The sequence below is a fragment of the Electrophorus electricus genome, chromosome 20 (assembly GCF_041902795.1).
Source record: "Electrophorus electricus isolate QZ-2024a chromosome 20, ASM4190279v1, whole genome shotgun sequence".
In the NCBI taxonomy this organism is placed as follows: Eukaryota; Metazoa; Chordata; class Actinopteri; order Gymnotiformes; family Gymnotidae; genus Electrophorus; species Electrophorus electricus.
In genome coordinates this window covers 7,773,623-7,795,588 of record NC_137516.1, presented here as the reverse complement: position 1 = coordinate 7,795,588, position 21,966 = coordinate 7,773,623, and the positions used below count along the sequence as shown (strand labels likewise).

The following is a 21,966-nucleotide window of genomic DNA, read 5'->3' as shown; positions in this document are numbered from 1 at the left end:
CACATTTCTAGTGTTCTGAATCTTTTTAAACAATTCCAATGCTCACATCAATATACATGTGCTAAAACCAATGAGACTGTTAAACATTACTGTACAAAGCAAAGCAATATGACTAAGAAATAACTAAGGGTTTTAATCATTCTAAAAAAAAAAAAAAAAAAAGATGCCGCTTTGGAGTTAAAGGTTCTGCAGGATACGAGCCTGTCCCAAGCCACCATTAGACAAGGAGCATGGAGCATGTCAGCTGGTTGAGAGGGTCATCTCTGGGTTTAAAAATAAACCATGCTCATAAGATGGCACAAAAGTGTGCGTTCTTATTTGTTTTCAAGTGGTCTTCCTATAGCAAACAAATCTACCCTCGCAGCTGTGTTCAAACACACAGGTGTGAGTGCATGCACAGACACACACACACACCCCAGATATGCAAGTATACAAAATGAATGTGAATATAAAAGTAATGAAAGCATGATGTCAGAAATGAACTGGATTTAGTGTCACTGATGCAGTACTTGGGGGTCTTTCCGGATTTGATGGTGAAGAACTGATGGGAAGACTGCTAATGAGCTAATACAGCAAAACAATGGAGAAAACTAGCAGAACTAGCAGAACGGAAGGAGAAGAGTAGGACTACTCATACAAGAACCTGGAGGCACATGAGAAAAGGCGAGGGGTACATAGCCAAACCAAAAATTAAACAGACAGACTGTGGGCTGGAAGAACAGGCAGCAAGAAGCGAGAAGAGCGGCTGAGACAGGCAACTGAAAAGAGCGGCACAGAACGTGAAAGGCAGGCAGACAGCTGAGCAAATTTGAGAGGAGCGCGTGAGAGGGAGGGCCGTCAGCATCACGATGAGAGCTGGAGAACGTAAGCAGGTTCGTGGGGCTTACGATAGAGAGATATAGAGAACAGGCAATGTTCGCTTCCCAAAGCATCAATAATCCTGCTCAGTAACAAAACAAAATTAAGCAAATTAAAGGCATATTAATTTGAAATATCTATATTCCGCAAGATGTTTAATACCAACATACAAATCGCTTAATAGGGTACAGTTAAATATATTTATTACGTCTTGTTCCAAAGTCACCTTGTCTCAGACAGTGTTTATGGTTATAAATGAATACAATAACTCTAGACTGGAAATATCTTGGAAAATCTAGAACTAGAAGTTTATTGGATGTGGAACTACCCTTTGTCAGGAAGGGTGGGAGTGCGCGGGAAGCCGGGGTGGACGCACATCGCCTCTTTTTATACATAACCAGTCAAACGATCCAAGAAGGAAGCGGTTTCTTTGCGACTTATATCCAGTTGGTTGTCAGCGGTGTCATATTTCTGCAGCAGCGATCTGTGTTTGGGGGCTCCTATAACCGGATGAAAGAAAAGCGTATAGGCAGGCTACCGACACAGGTGTGACCAATTTTAATTCTCCGCTGGTTCACCCGAGTTGTCCCTCTCACCGGAGCCACGCCTCCGCCCCCGCTGTCATATGTGATAAAATAAATCCTTTATAAAAATGTGCAGTCGGATTTTGCAAGCCGATAGGCACAAAGAAAGTGAAATGCTAGTCTAGATTGATTCGCTAGTTTAGATTGTAAACCGTTTCGGTCCAGTTCTTAGAGGGAAATGGGTATTTTCCTATTTCACATGACTGTACCTTGCTATTGACTGTGCCTTATATCTAAGAAGCTATGGTTTTCGTAGTGGATGTATGTACCTACTTTATGTAGCCTTAGAAATGTATGGTGTAGATATCACTTCACCTCCAAGAGAATGATAAGCACATATTGTGTGTTTTCATTGTTGTACAAAAACACATGCAATAATCCATGAATATGGCATTAAAAAGATACCGACCATGTTTAACGTGCACATCTTTTGAACTTGTTTAAATAACTTCATAACCAAATTAAAAATTGTATGATCACTTGGCTCACTGACCCACCTGGACAAAGGGAGGGGTACTTATGTTAAAATGCTGTTTGTCGACTAGTTCAGCATTTAACACTATCATCCCCTCCCTACTCACTACTAAGTTGGAGGATCTAGGACTGCATACATCCCTGTGCAACTGGATCTCCAACTTCCTAACAGACATTCCACAATCAGTACGGGTGGGCAACTGTGCCTCATCCACCCTCACCCTCAGCACTGGAGCTCCTCAGGGTTGTGTCCTAAGCCCCCTGCTCTACTCACTGTACACCCACGACTGCACAGCCACTTCTGGCTACACAATCATTGTCAAGTTTGCTGACGACACCGCTGTCATGGGTCTGATCTCGGACAACGACGAGAGGGCCTACCTGGAGGAGATTAAACACCTGGAAAACTGGTGCCAGGAAAATAATCTCCTCCTAAACATCACTAAGGAGCTGATCGTGGATTGCAGCAGGAAGCAGGAGCAGCCCTACCAACCTGTGAGGATCAGTGGAACCACGGTGGAGAGAGTAGATAGTTTCAGGTACCTTGGTGTTCACATCTCGCAGGACCTGTCCTGGTCCCGCCATACCAACTCCCTGGCAAAGAAGGCTCGTCAGCGTCTTTACCACCTCAGACGCCTAAGGGACTTCAGACTGCCCTCCAAGGTACTGCAGAACTTCTACATCAGCATTATTGAGAGCATCCTCACGGGGAACATCACAGTCTGGTTTGGGAATAGCACCAAGCAGGACAGACAAGCACTCCAAAGGGTAGTGCGTTCAGCAGAGCGCATCACTCACACAGAACTTCCTGACCTGCAGACCATCTACTACAAGCGGTGCCAGACCAAGGCCAGGAGGATTGTGAAGTACCCCACCCATCCCAACAATAGGCTCTTCTCTCTGTTGAGGTCAGGGAAGCGCTTTCGCTCCCTGAAGACCAAGACAGAGAGACTGAAGAGGAGCTTCTTCCCACAGGCCATTCGGGCCCTGAATCAGGGAAACTGATAAACTGTGGGGACCACCACCACCATGTAACGTAACTGTAAATATGTTCAATTACCACCATGTAACATAAAAACTGTAAATATGTCATTTACAAGATGGAACTGTACATTCTGTACATTGTGTACATACATATACACATAACCATATACATTGTACATTGTGTATATAAACATAATATACATATATTGTACATACATTGTTAATATATTTTTGTACATATATAGAATATATATTTCTCTCTGCACCCCTGTTTTCTTTTTCCTCAGTTTGGACAGAGCGCTCTCAACCATTTCACTGCGGGTTATACTGTGTATGACTATGTATGTGACAAATAAACCAAACTTGAAACTTGAACTTGAACTTGAAATGCAGTTCAGCTGCAGCAACTTTAAGGAAAACCATATCCCTTCCCCCGCATTCATTTAACATTTGAATACCCCAGATCATTTGAAATTCTGATTATTTATGAGAAATGAATGCTATGCTCCAACATTAGCAAATGTTATTAGCATAGTAACTAACACATAGCATTTAATTCTCTTTGAGGAGCAACTGAGACTACAGTGTTGCAATAGTGTATCAACTGGCTGCAATTGCTTTGTGGAAAAAGTTTGTGAACAATTTTGAAGTGATCTGAATTTCTATATAACTATTTCTATATATTTCTGTATAACTGGCTTCTGAAATGAGATCTGATTGTAAAGTAAAAACTGAATAATACTAAAATACCTAAAGTAAATGTCTGAAACACCATGCAACAATTCATAGTGCCATATTCTTGCTGGACAAATTGTTTAAACATTCAAGGTTATTGATGTAAAAAGTATGGAAATGCTTATATTAAACTACATTAAACCATATTGCAATCAAACATTTGTTTATCTGCTGATCACTTCTGTACACCAGTTAGAAGTTACTTTATCCAGAACCTTTTCTGTTCATATGTACATTTTGGATGTCTTGCCAATGAGTTCTCCACAGCTTTTTAATGAGACTGGGACCAATAATCTGATTTTGCTCTCAGAAGTATAGAATGGCTTCAGTTTGAGGCACTCTGAGGTTGACTTCCTTTAGTGTTCTGAATAATTGTGACTTCCTTTAGTGTTCTGAATAATTGTGACTTCCTTTAGTGTTCTGAGTAATTGTGACTTCCTTTAGTGTTCTGAATAATTGTGACTTCCTTTATTGTTCTGAATAATTGTGACTTCCTTTAGTGTTCTGAATAATTGTGACTTCCTTTAGTGTTCTGAATAATTGTGACTTCCTTTAGTGTTCTGAGTAATTGTGACTTCCTTTAGTGTTCTGAATAATTGTGACTTCCTTTAGTGTTCTGAGTAATTGTGACCTCCTTTAGTGTTCTGAGTAATTGTGACTTCCTTTAGTGTTCTGAATAATTGTGACTTCCTTTAGTGTTCTGAATAATTGTCATGATCCAGCTCCAGGGTAGATTCCCTGATATTTTGCTGTAGACATTTCTTAAAACAACTTAGTATTCATTGGAATTCTTTAGCAATACTAATCCATCCATTCCCTCAGGCAGGAAAGCAGCCCCACACAGCTGGGTGTCTTTTCCCCATAATGTGTCACAGCTGGGTGTTCCTTTCCTCTAAATATAATGCTGTGCACATTAAGCAAAAAGTTTGTTTTATCCGTCTATACAATATTGCATGAGTAGTACTGTGGAATATCCAGCAAGCGTGATACAGGTAGAAACTAGTTAATTGTTGCTGTTTGGTTTGGCTTGGTTCAGTTCGATTTGGTTCAGAATAACCTCCCATTACCAGTATTGTTCATTGCTATATTGCATTTAAAACAAATTCTTACTGTGAAGAGCAGGAAACCAAAACTGTGTGTGAACCCATGCATGAATTTATCTGACCCTCTATCATGAATTTAATTGACCCTCTTTTCAATTATCATAGATGATCATATACTTTTTGTTCAGTGAAGATATGGCAAAGTAAAAAACTATGCATTTTGTTTGATAAATTAGACAAACCTTTATCAATTTATAATTATGAAGATTATATAATATTTTAGGTTGAAATATTTAAAAATCTGACACTTTCAAAGGTTTCACAAATGATTGATGTACAGTGTATATTAATTTATATTCAGTGGCTTTTGAAAAAACAGCCCCAGTTGATATGGCCTGATTATCTTACTGTAGTGATTCTAGTCTGGTTACTCTTACATCACTGTCTTTTTTTAAACCAATTTTTAATGCCAACAATAGGCAAAAAAAAAAAAAGTGAAATAACAGAAGAGATGAAAACAATAAACAATCAGATCATTTTCACTCAACTCCCCACCCGAACTGCCCCATTCCCCTCTCAGCTTGGTATACAAGGATTAAATAAATAAATATGGCATATAGCTTATAAATACCTCAACAACACTGTCTCAGCAAGCATTGTTTTGCAAAATATAATCCATCCCTCTTCTACTTTTGTTTCAGTATCAGTTTACACATTTATCAAGCAGTTTATGATGTTAGAGCAACCTTAGCTTTGTTCATTCCATATGCAGGAAGCTACATCTTAACAATATTATGAAAATAATTGTATGTTTAGGTGTTCCTAAAGGACAGAACTCACAGTTTAGACTTGGAGAGTGTTTTGCACAATATATTCGAAGTGGTGTCCAGTAGGCCCTATGAGTAAGTAAATGAATATGATGCCTCCAATTCCATATCTGTGTTTTTGTACTGGATAACGAGTATAATACAAATCCTGTAGCCAATGGTATATATTTTAATTGAATCCTTTAGAAGGGCAATTCAATATCCACTGCTGCAGGGCAAGGAGCAGGACGTACAGACTCCCTCGATGGTGATAGTCATTTATTGACATACGTTAAAGACAACTGCACTCACAAAAACGGCAAACACAAACACAGATAACTTGGACCATTGTGACTTTAACCACGACCACTGACACAGGCTACAACGACCGTATGACTGACAAAGACGCACACACCAACAACAGTTTAAATACACACAGACATTACAATACTAAACCATGTGCAGGTGTGCACTGACAGCAGTGGCGTGGTTACAAACAAGAATAACATTGAACTCCCACTGCACGCGGCAGGCCAAACCACGTGGCCAGTGGGAAGGGGTGCATTCCATGACAGTTTTTAAAACCTCTTGGAACCAATAAAACCTCTTGGAACCCCCCATAGCAGAGCCAAAAACATCAAATAAGTTACAAACTAGCTGAAAAGTAGGAAGTCATTTTTAATTGTACATATCACCCAGACAATTAATACCTTGTGAAACTGATATTAGTCTAATAACCAGATAGGGGGGCCTAAAAATAAGAGCAAATTTTAAAAAATTTTATTAATCATTGAAATGCTTGTCTGTATTGATATTGATATGTTGCCCCATTTAACTAAATTATGCTCCATTTATTTGTAGATTTTCTCATAATTAACATTTAACTATTCACAAAGAAGTGGTAACTATTGGTAGCAGTGGTAGCTCAGTGGTTAAGGTCTTCAATTTGTAATCAAATTTGTAATCAAAGTTAAAGCCTGCCAAGTTGCCACTGTTGGGCCCCTGAGTAAGGCATTTAACCGTCAATTGCTGAAGTTGTATTCACATGTAATTGAGTCACTTTTAGCATTAGCTAAATGCTGTTAATGTAAACTATTGCAATTTAAATTGAATACCTGTACCCAAATGGTTTAGCTGAGTTGTGATGTATATTTTTGAGACAATGTCCACATCTAGGGAAAGATGAAAGCTGCTTCAAAATGCAAGTTTATATTCAAGTCTGCCCAAGTTCCTGGCATTACATCTAATGCAGCCACTCAAATTCAGTGCTGTACTAGTGCAATTAGTGCAAATTTTCGTAGTTGGCACCAAGGCTAGCCATAAATAAATTTTTACCTGAAGCTCAGCAACCAGTTTATCAAATATTTATTATATTGTGGTAGTCATAAATTCATGTGAACATCTATTATAACAGGCTCTTACATTACAGCCAACTGCTTCCATTGTAGACCACAATCCTTCCAGCTCCTAGGAAAATCACTCAACCTGAATTCCCACCACCGACTCCTGTTGTACCGTCATTCAAAAGGAAGCACTTTAGGTCCTAAAGTGAGTGTATGAACACAGAGGAAGCCTATAGTCAATGATTAAATGAACTGTGCTGGGATAGACAGCCATCTCGCTAATCTCTGAGTAATAATAACTGGAGTTCTATTTCAAATGAGACATGTTTGTAACCATCTTCATATATATATATGAAGCACTGTATGCGCAGCTGATGAAAGGACCTGGTTTCTCTGGAAACTCTGTGTACTTCACTATAATTTTTAATATCACTCTCTGTCCACACACACACACACACACACACACACACACACACACATATATATATATATATGACCTTGTGGAGGCTCAGCCCTGTCAGGTTACTGCGAATCTGCATTTTTGGGAGATGTTGTCATCCTAAATAAAACTGGAGCATCCTATTGTTAGTGATAATGGGCTTCAAATCTAGTGATATATTAAATAGACAAGAAGCTCGGAAATTGTTACAGAAACATGCACATAGTATACACAGCGCACCCCTGAGAAGGCACAGACACAATAGCACACACACAAATCTGTTAGCCCAAGTACACAGTAACATAAGCTATTATCGACCACTAACCACACCAGCAGAAGGAACAGCTGAGAACAACATACACCTCTCTGCCCTTCTCCTTCTCTTCATCTCACAGCCATTGTACTAAAAGCACTATGACAACATGCATAATTAAATTTGTTCAATCCAAAAATAGCCAGAGCAGGAAGGGGGTGTAGCCAAGAGTCCAGAGAATATGAGACAGAGAGAATGAGAGTGCAAGAGAGAGAGAGAGAGATAGAGAGCGATATCTCGGCGCACATGATGTCCAGTATACATATCATGAGTTACATTTCAATATCATTACAATAAATATTTCTGTATTGTCACAGCAATCATCAGTGATGCATTGTCTTTCTGTGGAAATTCTGACTGATAAAGGTATTTGTAATTCTTTTAATAAGAACTGAATATGGGATATTGTGTGTCAGTCATGTCTTAAATGTTTAATAAAAAAAACAAAAGGCCTCTGAACTTTCTACATATTTTTACAGCTGTACATTTAATTTTGTGCCTTTTAGACTATTAATGTAACTAACCTGGCTTGAAGTGAAGTTTCAGTATTATGGTCTTACTTACATATCCCTTACTGGCTATCTGAAGTACTGTTTGGTATTTGGAAATACAGTAGCAAACAATGTGTGGACTGCTGAACTAGCTTCACTGTGTTAAAGAGGAATCTGAATAAAGAAAAACTGAGTGCTTTTTTGATTAAATAAGTGTATGCATGGGCATATAACTCTGCGAACACTCTGTTAGTGGGAATACATCTGGTAATCATCAATTACCCATAATGCGTCACTGACATTTCATTACATCCTGCATATTAATAATGTTCACAGTGGGTGGGGCTTCATTTTTCACACATTATTCAAACTTGGATCCTAGAGGACTGAATTGTGTGTGTGTGTGTGTGTGTGTGTGTGTGTGTGTGTGTGTGTGTGTGTGTGTGTGTGTGTGTGTGGGTGGGTGGGTGGGTGTGTGTGCGTGTGCGCAAACATGTTTGCATGCCCATCCAGGACTGGAGTTTGAAAATCCTGTGCTAGGAAAGATTTAGTGAAGTTAAGGCACAGGCAGACAAAAAGATGAACCGACTTATGAGAATTGAACTAGCAGTTCATAGAGGAAAATAATCATGAATCACAGTTCACAATTTGTCTGAAAAAACTGTGCCTTTTTATCTACATTTTATGTTTGGGTTTTAATGAAAGTGACATCTTTCGCAGTTCCCTTCTCTCTGCGTAAATGAACACTTCACTGTGTTGTAAAGAATGTGGATGATGGTGTGGCCCTGGAAAATGAGCATAGCAAGCAGCTGCTGGACAAAAGAGCAGTAGGTGCCAGTACCTTGTAGAGCACAGCCCAGACTGAAGACCAAGGTCTCTAGAGAGGAAACCACAGCAGCATTGCCTCCAGTAAGCCCTGATTCAGACAGCAGACCCAGTGGCCAACAGGCCCACAAGCGGCAGGACAGATGCCTGGAAGGGTACTAACATTTCTTCTTCCTGTGGATACAGTTGGATATTCCACTGGGAAAGGGAGAGGTATATCCCCTGATTCAATTCTCTTGTGGCTGTGGTGGCTTCTTCTGGACCCCTATTCACCTTCCAATGGCCCAGCCACTTTGCCTGGGAGGCGTGCATTCTCCTGATGTCCTCAGAGCCAAACCCCTGCTCACCTAACTCTAGTTATCCCTGCTACAAGAATAGAGAATAAGAAGGTTCACCAAAGACCTGGGTCTGTGGACAGAGACGTCACTGTGATAGTGCTGTTGGACCACTAACTCTTTTGCCAACGTTTCTGGGCACCTTGGAGTGTGTCACCAGGCTTCTGCAGGTGCCAGCAGCACCGTCTGTGGTCTTGGACAGTGCTGGACCACCACCACTGGCGCCACCCTCAATACCTCCCACCACTTACAGAGTGCTGCTGGATGTTGCATAGAGTGACATTCTCATTTTTCTTGATCCTCCTTTTCGCCTGCGTTTCCCACTCTGTCCACTCCATGCCATGCTGAAAGCAGATCCGCCGCCTCAAGGCAGAGGAGTGGTTGTCTGGTGTTCAGAATGCTATTTTTGTGACAAGCCCCATCTCAGAACCAGCCTCACAGCCTACACTATTCCTCAAGTATCTTTGGTTTTGTACTAGGGATCCAGGACTTGAATCTGCAACCATTATTCAGGGTTTGTCTACTAAGTGTTCTACTTGCATGGAGAAAATCATGTCTAGCCCATATATTCTTGTTTATCAAGCCAAAATAGAAAATTGAAGGTTCTGCTTGGCAGACCATGTCCAGATTTGTTTAATACTAATTGGTCTTGTCTGTGGAAGGCAGCTGGGTCAGGTTGGAAAGTCTTGCTGTTTCTACTGGTCTTAATGAGGATTATATTTAAAGCAAGGCATTTGAGTGGGTGAGCATGGAGAAAGCAAGTACAAGTGTGGTCATTTACCAGACTAACTCCTAATCCACTTCTCTATCAACTACTGTAGACATGGGACAGGATTAACCCCACCTGAGGTCTAAGCATCTGTTATGTTTGCACTTTCAGATTAGTAACACTTCACTTAAGAGGGGGATTCAATCTTTGAACTACTGTGCACTCATGGTCTACTCCTTACATTTACAGTGGTAGCCCCCAAACTGTGGAAAGCTTTGCCTTCTTCTATAAAGTTTGCAGTTTCTATTGATTCTTTTAAACAGTTAAAGATGCATATTTAAACAGTAAATCTGTTGCACCAGGGTTGTATTTGTGTAATATTTGCTGTTTTAGTGCTGTATCATAGTTTCATGTTGTATCTTATATTTGTCCTACTTTGCAGCTAAAGCACTTTGTGACTCTTGTCTGTGATAAGTGCTATATAAATAAACATTACTTACACATCACATGTAACACATGTGTGTGATCTTTAAATCATGTTACTACATGCTGCAGTTGTACATCATATATTTATATAAATTTAGGGCCTCAGAAAAAGATTGAGCCTTATATCAAGACAGTAACCCTCAAACTCTAAACACTAAACCCTAAACTGTTTAACCAAATGATGTCTTTTAAACAGTACAGTGATTGAATCACAGGTCTTTTAGTGTGCTGAAACAAATTTTCTCTCTTCCTAAAATATTCTCTGCATTTAAAGCAGAGTAGCCTCCCATTTCTGTCGATGATTCATTTAAATCACCGTTAAACCACTGTTTCAATTAAGGCCACAATTCTTTAAGATGCCCTGAAAGGTTTCTGCAACAGGATATCCTATGGGTAGAACATATGTAAGAAAGGCATAACTAATAATACAATAATAATCCCAAAGAACATTATTAAAAGCTTCTGGTGGTCACATTATGAGCATGCTGGAATTAAATCTACTGCTTGATGTTGACTGGCAATGCCCAGAGCATCTGATTGTACCAAGTTCGGAGACTTTCCCAGTCTTCTAACAAGCGTTTGTCTCCCTCATCCCCCTCATCCCCATTTCTTTTATGTTGGTTTCACGATCAGTTTCACCCCTAAAGATGAATTCATTCCAATCAGCGTTTGTTTCCTTTTATTTGATGTGGTCTGGCACACTTCATTAAAATACACTTTCTGAGATCATCCTTCAAAAGTGAGCTTTTAGCCTGCAGAGTCCAAGCATGGCTCCCTGTAGCAGGAAATTAAAGTGGGCGCTCCTAGAGAAAAATGTATTACATCGCCTCCATTTGGAATTGGGATGTGTTGCACTGTGCCAGAAAAATTCCCCTGATATCTGACCTCTGAGATACAAGGTGTCAAGGCTTGTGAGAAACTAATAAAGGCGTTTATGAACTTCCTAACAACAATCTTGTGGCTGACATGCTTAAACCAACAGCAAAGGAGCAAAGGAGATTTAATTCAACAGCCAAGAAGATTTAAATAAGTAAATTAGCCACTATGAGCACACAAATAAATATCTGGCAGAAGGGGTTACAATAGTTATGTATAAGAAGTTTGTTTTTAGAGAGAGAAAGGGGGAGAGTGAGAAAAACGGACTTAGCAAGTGAGCAAGTGTGAATCCCACTTCTGCCAAGTTCCCCTATCATTAGGGTCCAGAATTCAGTCAGGGAATATGGCCAGAGCATGTCAGCTTTTGTACTCCTGCCTCTACATTCAGACAGGCACTGGCAATGGAATTTGCATGCATACGTGTGCGTGCGCATGTGTGTGTGTGTGTGTGTGTGTGTGTGTGTGTGTGTGTGTGTGTGTGTGTGTGTGTGTGTGTGTGCGTGTGCGTGCGCGCGTGTGTGCATGTGTGTGTGTGTATGTTAATCTCCAATGCTGAGCTGTGGAGACTAGAAAGTAGGTTAAAACACACTCACACTTACACACACAAAGATACACAGTCCATCCCCAAACAAAAACAGAAGGACTCCATCCCAGTCTGGCAAGACAAAAGGAATACAGAGCAACAGCCTGAGGCTACAGGCTGCTCCCTGGCAGTGAGAGACATATCAAACCACTTCTGCTATCAGTCCAAAACACATGCCCATCAGCAAATCCACAGTGCTGCTTCTTCCACTCTTAGGATTCACAAATACTAACGCACACAAACAAACGCACACACGCATGCGAAGGATAGCGGGGTCTTGTCCTTGGTACTGAAATTGAAGGCGTCTATTTTGTATATGTTGAATGTGACTAACTGAAATAGTAAACTCATTTAACTGATTCTTCAGTAAGAACATCTTTAAATAGTCTAGAACTTATGAGTTTGAAGGAACAGCTAATTGCCACCTCATTATGTCAGGAGTCACAGTGGCGGAGCTGGTGGCAGTTTATGCCACATAGCGCATCATTTTTGTGTGTTACCAGTCCATCAGAGTCCCGCTTCAAATTATAGTTTATTGTTTTTTGTAACGGAAAGCAGATTCAACACTGAAACCTCATTTAATGCAGAGTGCCATTTAAAAAGTCATGTGGTCAATTCACATGTGTCTACATGAACGCGGTGTTTCGATGCGTGCATTTGTGCTATCACTGGGTAACAAACATTCGCATATTTAGGAATTATAAACTACTACCACCTAGTGGTCACCACCAGCTAAGCTTGCTGTGTGAGTTTCCGCCCTTGTGAAATTTGCTTGGATCCGTTTAATAAACATATCCGTTGTTGATGTCATGACTTTCCGTCAGTACATGGCCTATCGGTTTCCGTGCATGTTTTCGTACATTACTCTCCCTTGGTTTGTCTAACGTACTCTTTATTGAGGCATCACTTTGTTAAGCAAGATTACATTAATTAGGTTTACCTACTTACTAGAAAGAAAATTTTCGGTGATGTTGAATAAAGTACTGTATTCTTTGTGTATTATTTTCTAATCGCGGTCCTTTAAGGATGACACAAATTTTCATTGGTCGTTTTATTAGTTTCTGTTTTGTGTTTCGTGATGCGCAGTGCAACGTCTTTCAAATGTGGATAGTACACGTGTTTTTCCCCTCTCTGTTAGTTCAAAGAGCTGTTCAAAAAGAAACTTCGTAAACGGCCCGTCATTGCAGGGCCCGTAAACAAAACTAAGCTGTGAACTAGCTGCCGAGCAAGTCGGTAATCAGTTAATATTAAAACGTTTACTAGTAGGGCAAAATGTTGCGTTTAGTGCTATTCCAACATCTTTGATAAAGATAAGCAATACAAAATTCTATGATAAAAAGGCCTTTGTTGTTTTACAGGGAAAATACGAGATAATTATATGCTTTCAGTGAGGTAAAAAGTCATTTAAAAAATGTTATTTACTCATCAACGTTTATTCTAATCGTCACGGAACGCTCGCCTCACGTGGTTTGGCCCGCCACGTGCAGGTTGTTTTGTTTGTAACCACACCTGCACATACCTGCACCTCGTTCGTCTTTGTGTATATAAATCCTTGTTATTGTGTGCAGTATGTTGGTCATTGTTGATGTAGCGTGTTGTTTGTAACTATATGTATCAGTCGTGACTATGTTTGTTTCAGATCGTGTTAAATGTTAGAGGTTGTTAGTGTTTATTGTGCTTGTGCTTATGTTCATTGTTTGTGTTTACACGTGAGTGCCACTTTCGTCCTTTGTGATTTACGTAAATAAATGTTTGTCCGTGTCAAGAGAGTCTGTGCGTCCTGCTCCACGACCTTCGGCACTCGGGCCGCCACGTTACACTAATCAATAATTAATTAACGAACTAACTAATTCATTATTATTCTAGAGGGTACTTTAGATGAGGAAATTCAATAACATTTTCCAGGACACAAATACTTCAAAATACCACACAAAAACGTAACATACATTAAAAAAAACAGCTGAATTAATTTCCTTCACTGAGATTGGTGCCAAATACTTCTGTATCACATTCAGCATGTGAAACCACAGATATGTTGTATACTTGCATTTTTATTTAGATTAAATGTTGCTAAAAATCAATTTCAAGCATGCTACACAATGGAGCTTCTGCAGTGTCATTTGGGACTGGTGAACTGACATACCTCTCAGACTTCAAGATTTACTGCTCCACACAGTGGAATGGAGATCAGGTTTTCTGTGACTTGCAAAAGTGGAATTATGTGAAGGTTGACCTGGTTACAATGAGCCTCTTAGGATACAACAGAGGCAATTAAGATTCAAAGTTTGAGTTAATTCGGTTCATTACGCCACGGTGCTGAGGGCTTGTTCACACTTCACCAACCGACATGTTCACTATATTCCTGGAGCACATTTTCTCATCTGCCAAAAGCCATGTATGGAAATTAATGCAAGTGCGAGCATATGACATATGTGCCTGTTTATTCATGCATCATAAACAGCTTTTACCAGTTATCCGCGGTGTCATGGAAACAACAGCCAAACATGGCAAAGGCATCCATGTGTGAATAATTTATGCAGAACTAATATGATTGCGTGTGAGAACCAATACACATCTCTGTTTGCCGATGTACTGTACCAAACTAACTACAGACACAGAGGCATCTCTAAACAAACACCATTCCATGGAGTGGATGTAAATACAGTGGATGTAAATAAGGACATGATTTAGTCTATATTAAACAGGGTAAGCATACTGGCATTAAGAATAGAACCTTTTTTTCTCTGATCATTGTCCATTACATAATAAAAATACATATTTTTTTCTTACATCACTGTTGGTGCATGGTGACCTTAATGCTCACAGAACAGCTCCACTCATCACCCACCTCTTTCTCTCAGATACACACTGTACCAGGAAAAATCTAAAGACCTCTGATCTTATTTACTGAAAAGGAGTCAGATGGTTATGTAATCTAAAAACAAGGATATATCTTATAGAAAACATATGATGCACTGGCAGTACCTTTTAACCTCTTCAAAACACATGCAAAGCAAAAGAACAAAATTTACAATATAAACAATGCCGACTTGTATTGATACCCCAAACACGGCTTTATCTTATTTTAACTAAATCACATCATTTGACTTGTTTACTAATGAATGATTAAAGACAATTACTATCAAAGTCATTCTGATAACACTGGAGTGGTCCCAGTCATATAGATGCAGAGCCAAAGAATATTCCATTTCTTGTGTGTTACAATGCATTTTACAGCCTGCTTTTGTCTGTAAGTTACACCATTTACATTTAGCTGATGCTTTTATCCAAAGCAACTTACAATTATGACTGAGTACAACTTGAGCAGTTGAGGGTTAAGGGCCTTGCTCAGGAGCCCAACAATGGCAACTTGGCAGTGATGGGGCTTGAACCAGAAACCTTCTGATTACAAGTCAGACCACATCCAGGAGAGCAGTTTGAAAGGCCTGCTTGTACTGCCATGTTGAATTGTCTGTGAGACAGACTTTTATACCTTTTCTCAGATGGTAGGCTGATGGAGTAATCAAGAAAATTGCCATCATCACTCCCTTAAAGCATAAAATGGCAGAATAATTCCATGACCAATCCAGATATAAGGATTTTCTTCAGAAACACATGTCACATGCTAAGAAGTCACGTTTGGTGCAATAAGCCTCCATAAAAAGCCACGACAGATCACATATAACCCTCCACCTTCATTCACTTAGTTATTAACACCAGTGAATGAAGAAGACTAATGTTATATGTGCAGTACCTTGTCTTTGTCAGTATGTTTTATCAGCTCTTTCGTCAAGGGGCATCTTCTTTTGTGAATCGAAAAGGCAAGAAGAATGGAGCATGTGCGGCCAATTGTATGGTGTACAGTGGCCAAAATACAACTTAGGAGCTAAAATGCCAACTTAAACACATTGATTATTAACAGTAATAGCTGAGACCCTTTATGGCCAATACCAATGATAAAGCACATTGAAATCAAAGGCATACTAATTATAGACTTCTTTTGTAGTTAAACGTTCTATAATAGCATTGGCTGAAATGGTGTTGCTTGGGTTTTGCTCTACTAAAAATGATAAGACTCACTCTTTCTACCTCCACCAGGTATTGCTGCACCACTACGTGGTGGTCTGCAAGCCACCAGGTGCAGTGTTGTTTCAGACCCGGCATGCTGTAAGGGGTGTAGTGTTCTCCTGGGTGTGGTCCTTTGTGTGGAACACACCACTGCTGCTTGGATGGGGCAGCTACCAGCTGGAGGGTGAAGATGACTACCTGTGCCCCTAACTGGTACAGTCGAGACACAGCCAATGTCTCCTACATTGTGTTACTTCCTGCTCTGCTTCACCCCCCCCCCCACCCCCCATTACCCTCATCTTCTCATACATACGCCTTCTGTGCACCCTACAGCCGGTAGGCCCGAAAGTCATGGAGTCTTTACAAGCACCATTTATAATGGAGCCTGACAGTACATGTTGCTTACACTAATGAATAGTTTATGATGGAGCACTTAAACCATTTTATTCCATTTGAGAAGAAACCTCAGTTTTCCCTAAACACTTTGGATAATTCAAAACATAAAGAAGTTAATTTGCTGCTTTGTCATGGCCTTTTTGAGCAAACGGTGGTACAGGCGAGAAACGCCATGTTTTCTTGGGTTAAATCAAATTACTAGATCCTCTTCCAAACCAGATAGCCAAACTACAAATGGCAGGAAGCGGAGGCACAGCCAAGGCAGAGATGAAGGTGGTATGGATGGTGGTCATGATAGTCCTGGCCATCTTGCTCACCTGGATCCCCTACGCCAGCTTTACCCTCTCCATGATCTTCATTCCCGGACTCCACATTGACCCAGTGATGGCCTCCGTCCCCATGGACCTGGCAAAGAGCAGCACCAGCTTCAACCCCTTCATTTACATCTCCATGAACAAACAGCTGAGGGCGAAAGAGAAGCAGCCTGACAAGCAGCAATTTCACAGTCCTAGATTTGTTTATCTTTTTGTAATTGTTATCACTTATGTTACTCAGCAGTCTCAAACAAAAATCTGCAAGATTTTTCACTTCTGCCAGAGCTATTATGGTGTTATTATAAATGTGTTAAACGTTCACAAATTATGTTTACACAAAGTGTTATGTTTAACACACATTTAATCTAATATTTATAGTTATGCCATGTTAAAACACATAGAAATTCAGAATCTAGGGGAAAAAATTTGTTTTACTGAATCCTCCCCACCTTTTTTTCTTATTACCTCTATCTTTGTCCCTCACTCTCAGTTCCGGAACTTTGCTTTGCCATATCTTTTCTGTGGAAAAAACCCATGGGCCACTAAGACAGGAAGCTCAGAGGTCAAAACTACACTAACTACGATCAGCAAGAGTAGCAAGGTGTCACCGATCTAACCTGCTATGACCACATCCACCACTGCCACATGCTTCCATGCAGTCATTATTTCACTGTGTAGGTTATCAGGTACATCCTGCAACACTGGAAGAGAATCCACTTAGAAGATGATTTGCCTCTGCTATAAAAATCAAAATTTCAGGATTGTTTATTTTCTCTCTTAATAAACTTTGCTTTGCTGGAAATTGATATATCTAAATCCCTAAAAGAGAAGCTAATTTTGTACTCTTTGCTCAATCTTCTTAGGCATATAGCAGATATGTGTCTTCCTCTGTTGTCTCTTTGTTTTAAATAAAATTAAAATTAAATAAAATAGGGTTTTGATTTTTTTTAAACAAAGCAATTGCTTTAATTGGTCTCTGTTGTCTTTGAATAGTCAAGAGAATATTGCAAATCCAAGATTCAACTCCCAGTAAGCTTTTTATTGGTTTCAGTTGTGTTGTACACATTGGTTGTCACATTAGAATGATTAAATGAAGGCTTTGTTTTGAGGGAGGTTTTCAGAAAGAGTTCTTTCTCAGAAAGAGAAAAGCATATATATATTTTCAAAGAGTTTCATAGTTCCTGTGAGGAGCACTGTACAGTTTTGTGTGTGTGTGTGTGTGTGTGTGTGTGTGTGTGTGTGTGTGTGTGTCTGTGTGTGTGTGTTGGGGGGGGGTTGAGGTGTGGGAGTCAGATTTCTCCTCTCTCACTTTCTATCTGTTTCTCTCTCTCTCTCTCCAGAAAGTGGAAATTTCCAAAAAAAACTTTTTTAGTTTAACACAAAGTAGTACTAGTGCTTTTCCTGTAGATGATTTGATTGCAGAAGATAGGTTGTTGGATGCAGATTGTAGGTTAAGGTTAAAGTAATGATGCTGAAGAGAGATAACCCAGAGTTTTGGAAATGGAATTGGGCCCAAGTCTAGATGGAGGCTTCAATCCTTCTGTTCTGAAGAGATTCACTATGTAGTGAAAATTCTACACTTCTGCCACCACAGCCCCATATAAATAACATGTTTAATATGCCCTTGCCCTCTTCCATTGACAACTTGGAAGCACACAGCACCTGCGTCACTTAAAGAACAAGGAGAGGAGGGTAGAACAAGGAGTGTGTTTTTCAATCTGAAATCACCAGCCCTTGGCAATATACACCAACACGCATTCCACTGAGTGGATTTCTTTGGCAATTTCAACATTTGCTATGGATGTCTAAAGAGTCATACTGATGAGAAGCCAATGAGTTCAATGATTGCAATAGCTGCACATCAGGTGAGTTTATTTTACTAAATTTCCATTGTTTATAAGCTAACTAGCTCTAGGTTAGCCACATTGAGCTAATTATGTAGCTACAGCTAAGTAATTAAAACTTTTATTCACTTTGACTGAAGTAAAAGTGAAGATTTTTGTTGTGAACACTTACAACACTTTGCCTGCCACTGTTGCTGTCGCTGTCGAAAAGGAACCTGCATAAGGTCGAAATGCTTTCTGGGCAAGTTGTGATGCTAAAGCAGATGTTTGTGACCACTTATGCTCTCGCCTCCAGAGGCTCCACACTTCAGTTAAAACAGTATTAGAAAGATCCTTAAGATGGCGTCAGGGATTCCCTCAAGGGGAAATACTGAGGAGAAGTGTGTGAGGGCATGGTAATAAAGCCTACTGAAACAGGGCATATTTTATAGTCTATATAAGAGACGCAGACAATTGCAGGGTTTCTCACCTTTACTAACTTGTTTTTTTTTTCTGCTAGCACTCATTTTCATACATTCTACATGTTCAGCTGACAGATTGATATGACAACAAGAACAACAACTACTACTACTACTAATAATAATAATAATAATAATAATAATAATAATAATAATAATATATGAAATGTAACAGTTCTTAGTCATATTTAGAATTACATTATAAAATTATCTAGTCAAACATTATTTCTGTAAAAAAAAAAAAAAAAAAAAAAAAAAGCCATTACAGCAAGGTAAGAATTACCAAATAAAACAGTACTTTTCCCATTTGAATATTATAATTATTATTACTATGATAAAATACTAATATTAAAACTATTCTACATTACCCTAAATTATAATTAATTCAGGAATTAATAATTGTATAATTTTATAATTTAATAATGTAACTATTTTTTCCATCTATGACAGCAAGCGGGGCATGCAGCCACCTAAATATGAACATTCCCATCCTTCAAATGACTCCCTTCCTACCACGAGAGCGTTGACAGAGACCCTGCTCCAGGGGAAGACAGCAATCCTTGGGATAATAAACGGTGTAAGCACGGAAGCCTGGTCACTGAATGGAAGTAAAATTAGGAAATGCCTGAATGACCACTTACGTCACAGAATCTCTAGCGCTAATGACAGCCGCGAGCGCCTCCTCGAGCATCCAACCAGGGAGCTGCTAAAACGAACACGAGGGGAGGTTTCAAAACCGGAATAGGTTACGTGCATCACACCGTAAACAATATAGAGGTGTCAAGATGGTGTACGTGTCTAACGGTGAGTGGTAAACGCCACAATAGAGTCGTTATTTAGCCAACTAGTTAGACAGTTCTTCAGTTATATTATAATACTGAACACTAGCTTTAGAGCTAGCTTAATCTTTCTGTCACTGAACGGGAACTGGCAAAGTTAACTTGGCGTTAGCTAGTCTAGATAGCTAAGCTAGCTAACTTAGTGACACAAATTGCTAGCTAGGTTAGCGGTGATGTAAATACCAATTGTCACCATGTCCATTTGGGTCATCTATATGTTAGATGCTATGTTTTTAATTGGTTATCTGACGAGGATCTAACGTTAGCTAACTGGCTAGCTAGCTGGCTAGCTAAATGTGATTTCAATACTACCATGTCATGAAAGCACGTTCCCTTGCTGGCTGTTCTGGCTGGAGTCGAGGCTAGCTAACTATCCTTAGCTGGTTCGCTTAAGAGATAGCTAGAGTGTCTTAAAATAAGCATTTTTCTCCCAGGTCTGCCCTGACTAATTAATCTTCAAATCATTATTTCATATAAGGTACATGGCACACATAGGTTAGCTAATCTTGACGTTATCAGTGGATCTGGGGAAAGTTTGCATTACATTGATGCATCTTTTGCTAACTACATAGGCTACTACGTAATGTGAAGATTAGTTACGCTAGGCAGCTTCAAAATAGGTTGACAGCACATTATCAAACATGCGTGACGATTTATCAATCTGGTCGCTAACTAGTCAAATATCGCTGTAGTTTCTGTATGTTACTTATGACCCTGAGGTAGCTAGCTAGCTAGTTAGCTATGTTATATTAGACGTGTTCCGGTACTTCATGTTACTGTGTGTTATTAATGAAAGTAGTGTGACAATACGCTACTAGAGCTGAAAAAGAATATGAATTTTCACTTCTTTTATTTCAGGTCAAGTCCTGGACAGCAGGACACAGTCACCATGGAGATTGTCTTTCCTTAGCGACCTCTTCTGGGGTGTAGTGGAGTTTATTGGACTGTTGTGAGTATACGGTTGACACTTAATAATGTCTCTATCACTAATAAATATTGCTATTGAGAAATTTTATTTAACAGATCACATTTCAATACTTTTACAATTGGATTTCTACCAGCTTCCAGACTCTTGTCCAGCCAGATCTGTCCAAAGATGGGAACTCTGGTGCATCATCACGCTTCAGTGATGGCAGAGGGTAAGTCCCAGGAGGGCAAAACAAACTGTCAAAGAAACACCAAAAATAATTCTGCTTTCAAGTTTCGTCCAACTCTTTTGGTTTCAATTATGCTTGGAACCTACAGCAGGAACGTCACACGTGATAAGTAATATACAAAATTTATTTTAGATTTCTCTAGAAAAGTGTGCTGAATTGCTTATATAATTGCAGTCATTCAGAAAGGCAAGAGACTGGATTTGATAAGCAGGCTGTAGTATTTGTATAGCTATCCTGACACTATCCTACTTTGATGATCAATCTTCATCTCCAGCCCTCCTGGTTTCCCTGGCCGGAGACGTATGGGCAGAATAAATCATGGTGGAGGACCCACTCCTCCTCCAATGGGAGGTGGAGGATGAGGAAGGTGAGGAAGAGTATGGAGATAAAAGCACACTCTGTGTGGACCTGTAATGTCTTTTTTCTGAACTTGAATTGATGTCTTGTATGAATCTTTGCCTCTCCTTTTTATGTCTTTTTGTCAACAGGTAAACGCCTGCACTTTGTTGCAGGCATAGAGGGGTGTTGAACTATGGCTACACACTGCCCTGCCCCTTAAAGCTCTCCAAGGCAGTGGGGCTGACCAGTGATGCCAAGCTTGTCATACCCTTCACCCTCAGACTGCTTCTGCTTGACAGATTCGTGAGGCTGCTCTGGGAAATCCTGTTCTTAGGGGCCAGAGTGGTTGATCTCAGCAGCAAAACTCCCATCTTTTTGATCCTTCATTAAATAAAATATAAAGCTGCAGAATGTGGAGAATGATGTACCAATTTTTTTAAACTGTTATAATGTGTTGCAGTACAGGAATAAATTTGCAGTGTGGAATGGAGGGATGCTTGTGTTTTATTTTTGTTCACTTTTTCTGTAAATGTCTTTCACTTTAATTTGCATCAGAGTTTGTTCTTTTACATGAAAGTGCTGTTTTAAAGCAGGAAATGCACTATATAAACCAACTTAGAAAAGGGACTCCTCCAAGTTGAAGATGTGCCAGAGACAACCTGATTAG

The 21,966-nt window shown here is 39.7% G+C and overlaps 2 protein-coding genes across 2 annotated transcripts; both read left to right on the top strand.

The window, feature by feature from the left end:
* Positions 1-15,919: 15,919 nt before the first annotated feature.
* Positions 15,920-17,278, top strand: parapinopsina (parapinopsin a). The gene is given in 6 exon segments (XM_035536465.1): positions 15,920-16,138; positions 16,140-16,201; positions 16,203-16,242; positions 16,244-16,288; positions 16,568-16,816; positions 17,153-17,278. Coding segments are annotated over 6 exon segments (741 nt in total).
* A 2,341-nt stretch (positions 17,279-19,619) lies between these two features.
* Positions 19,620-21,331, top strand: selenok (selenoprotein K). The gene is made up of 4 exons (XM_027014991.3): positions 19,620-19,768; positions 20,662-20,752; positions 20,865-20,942; positions 21,235-21,331. Exons 1-4 carry the CDS (start codon positions 19,750-19,752, stop codon positions 21,329-21,331), a joined length of 285 nt encoding a protein of 94 aa, XP_026870792.1. The 5' UTR covers positions 19,620-19,749.
* Positions 21,332-21,966: the final 635 nt, after the last annotated feature.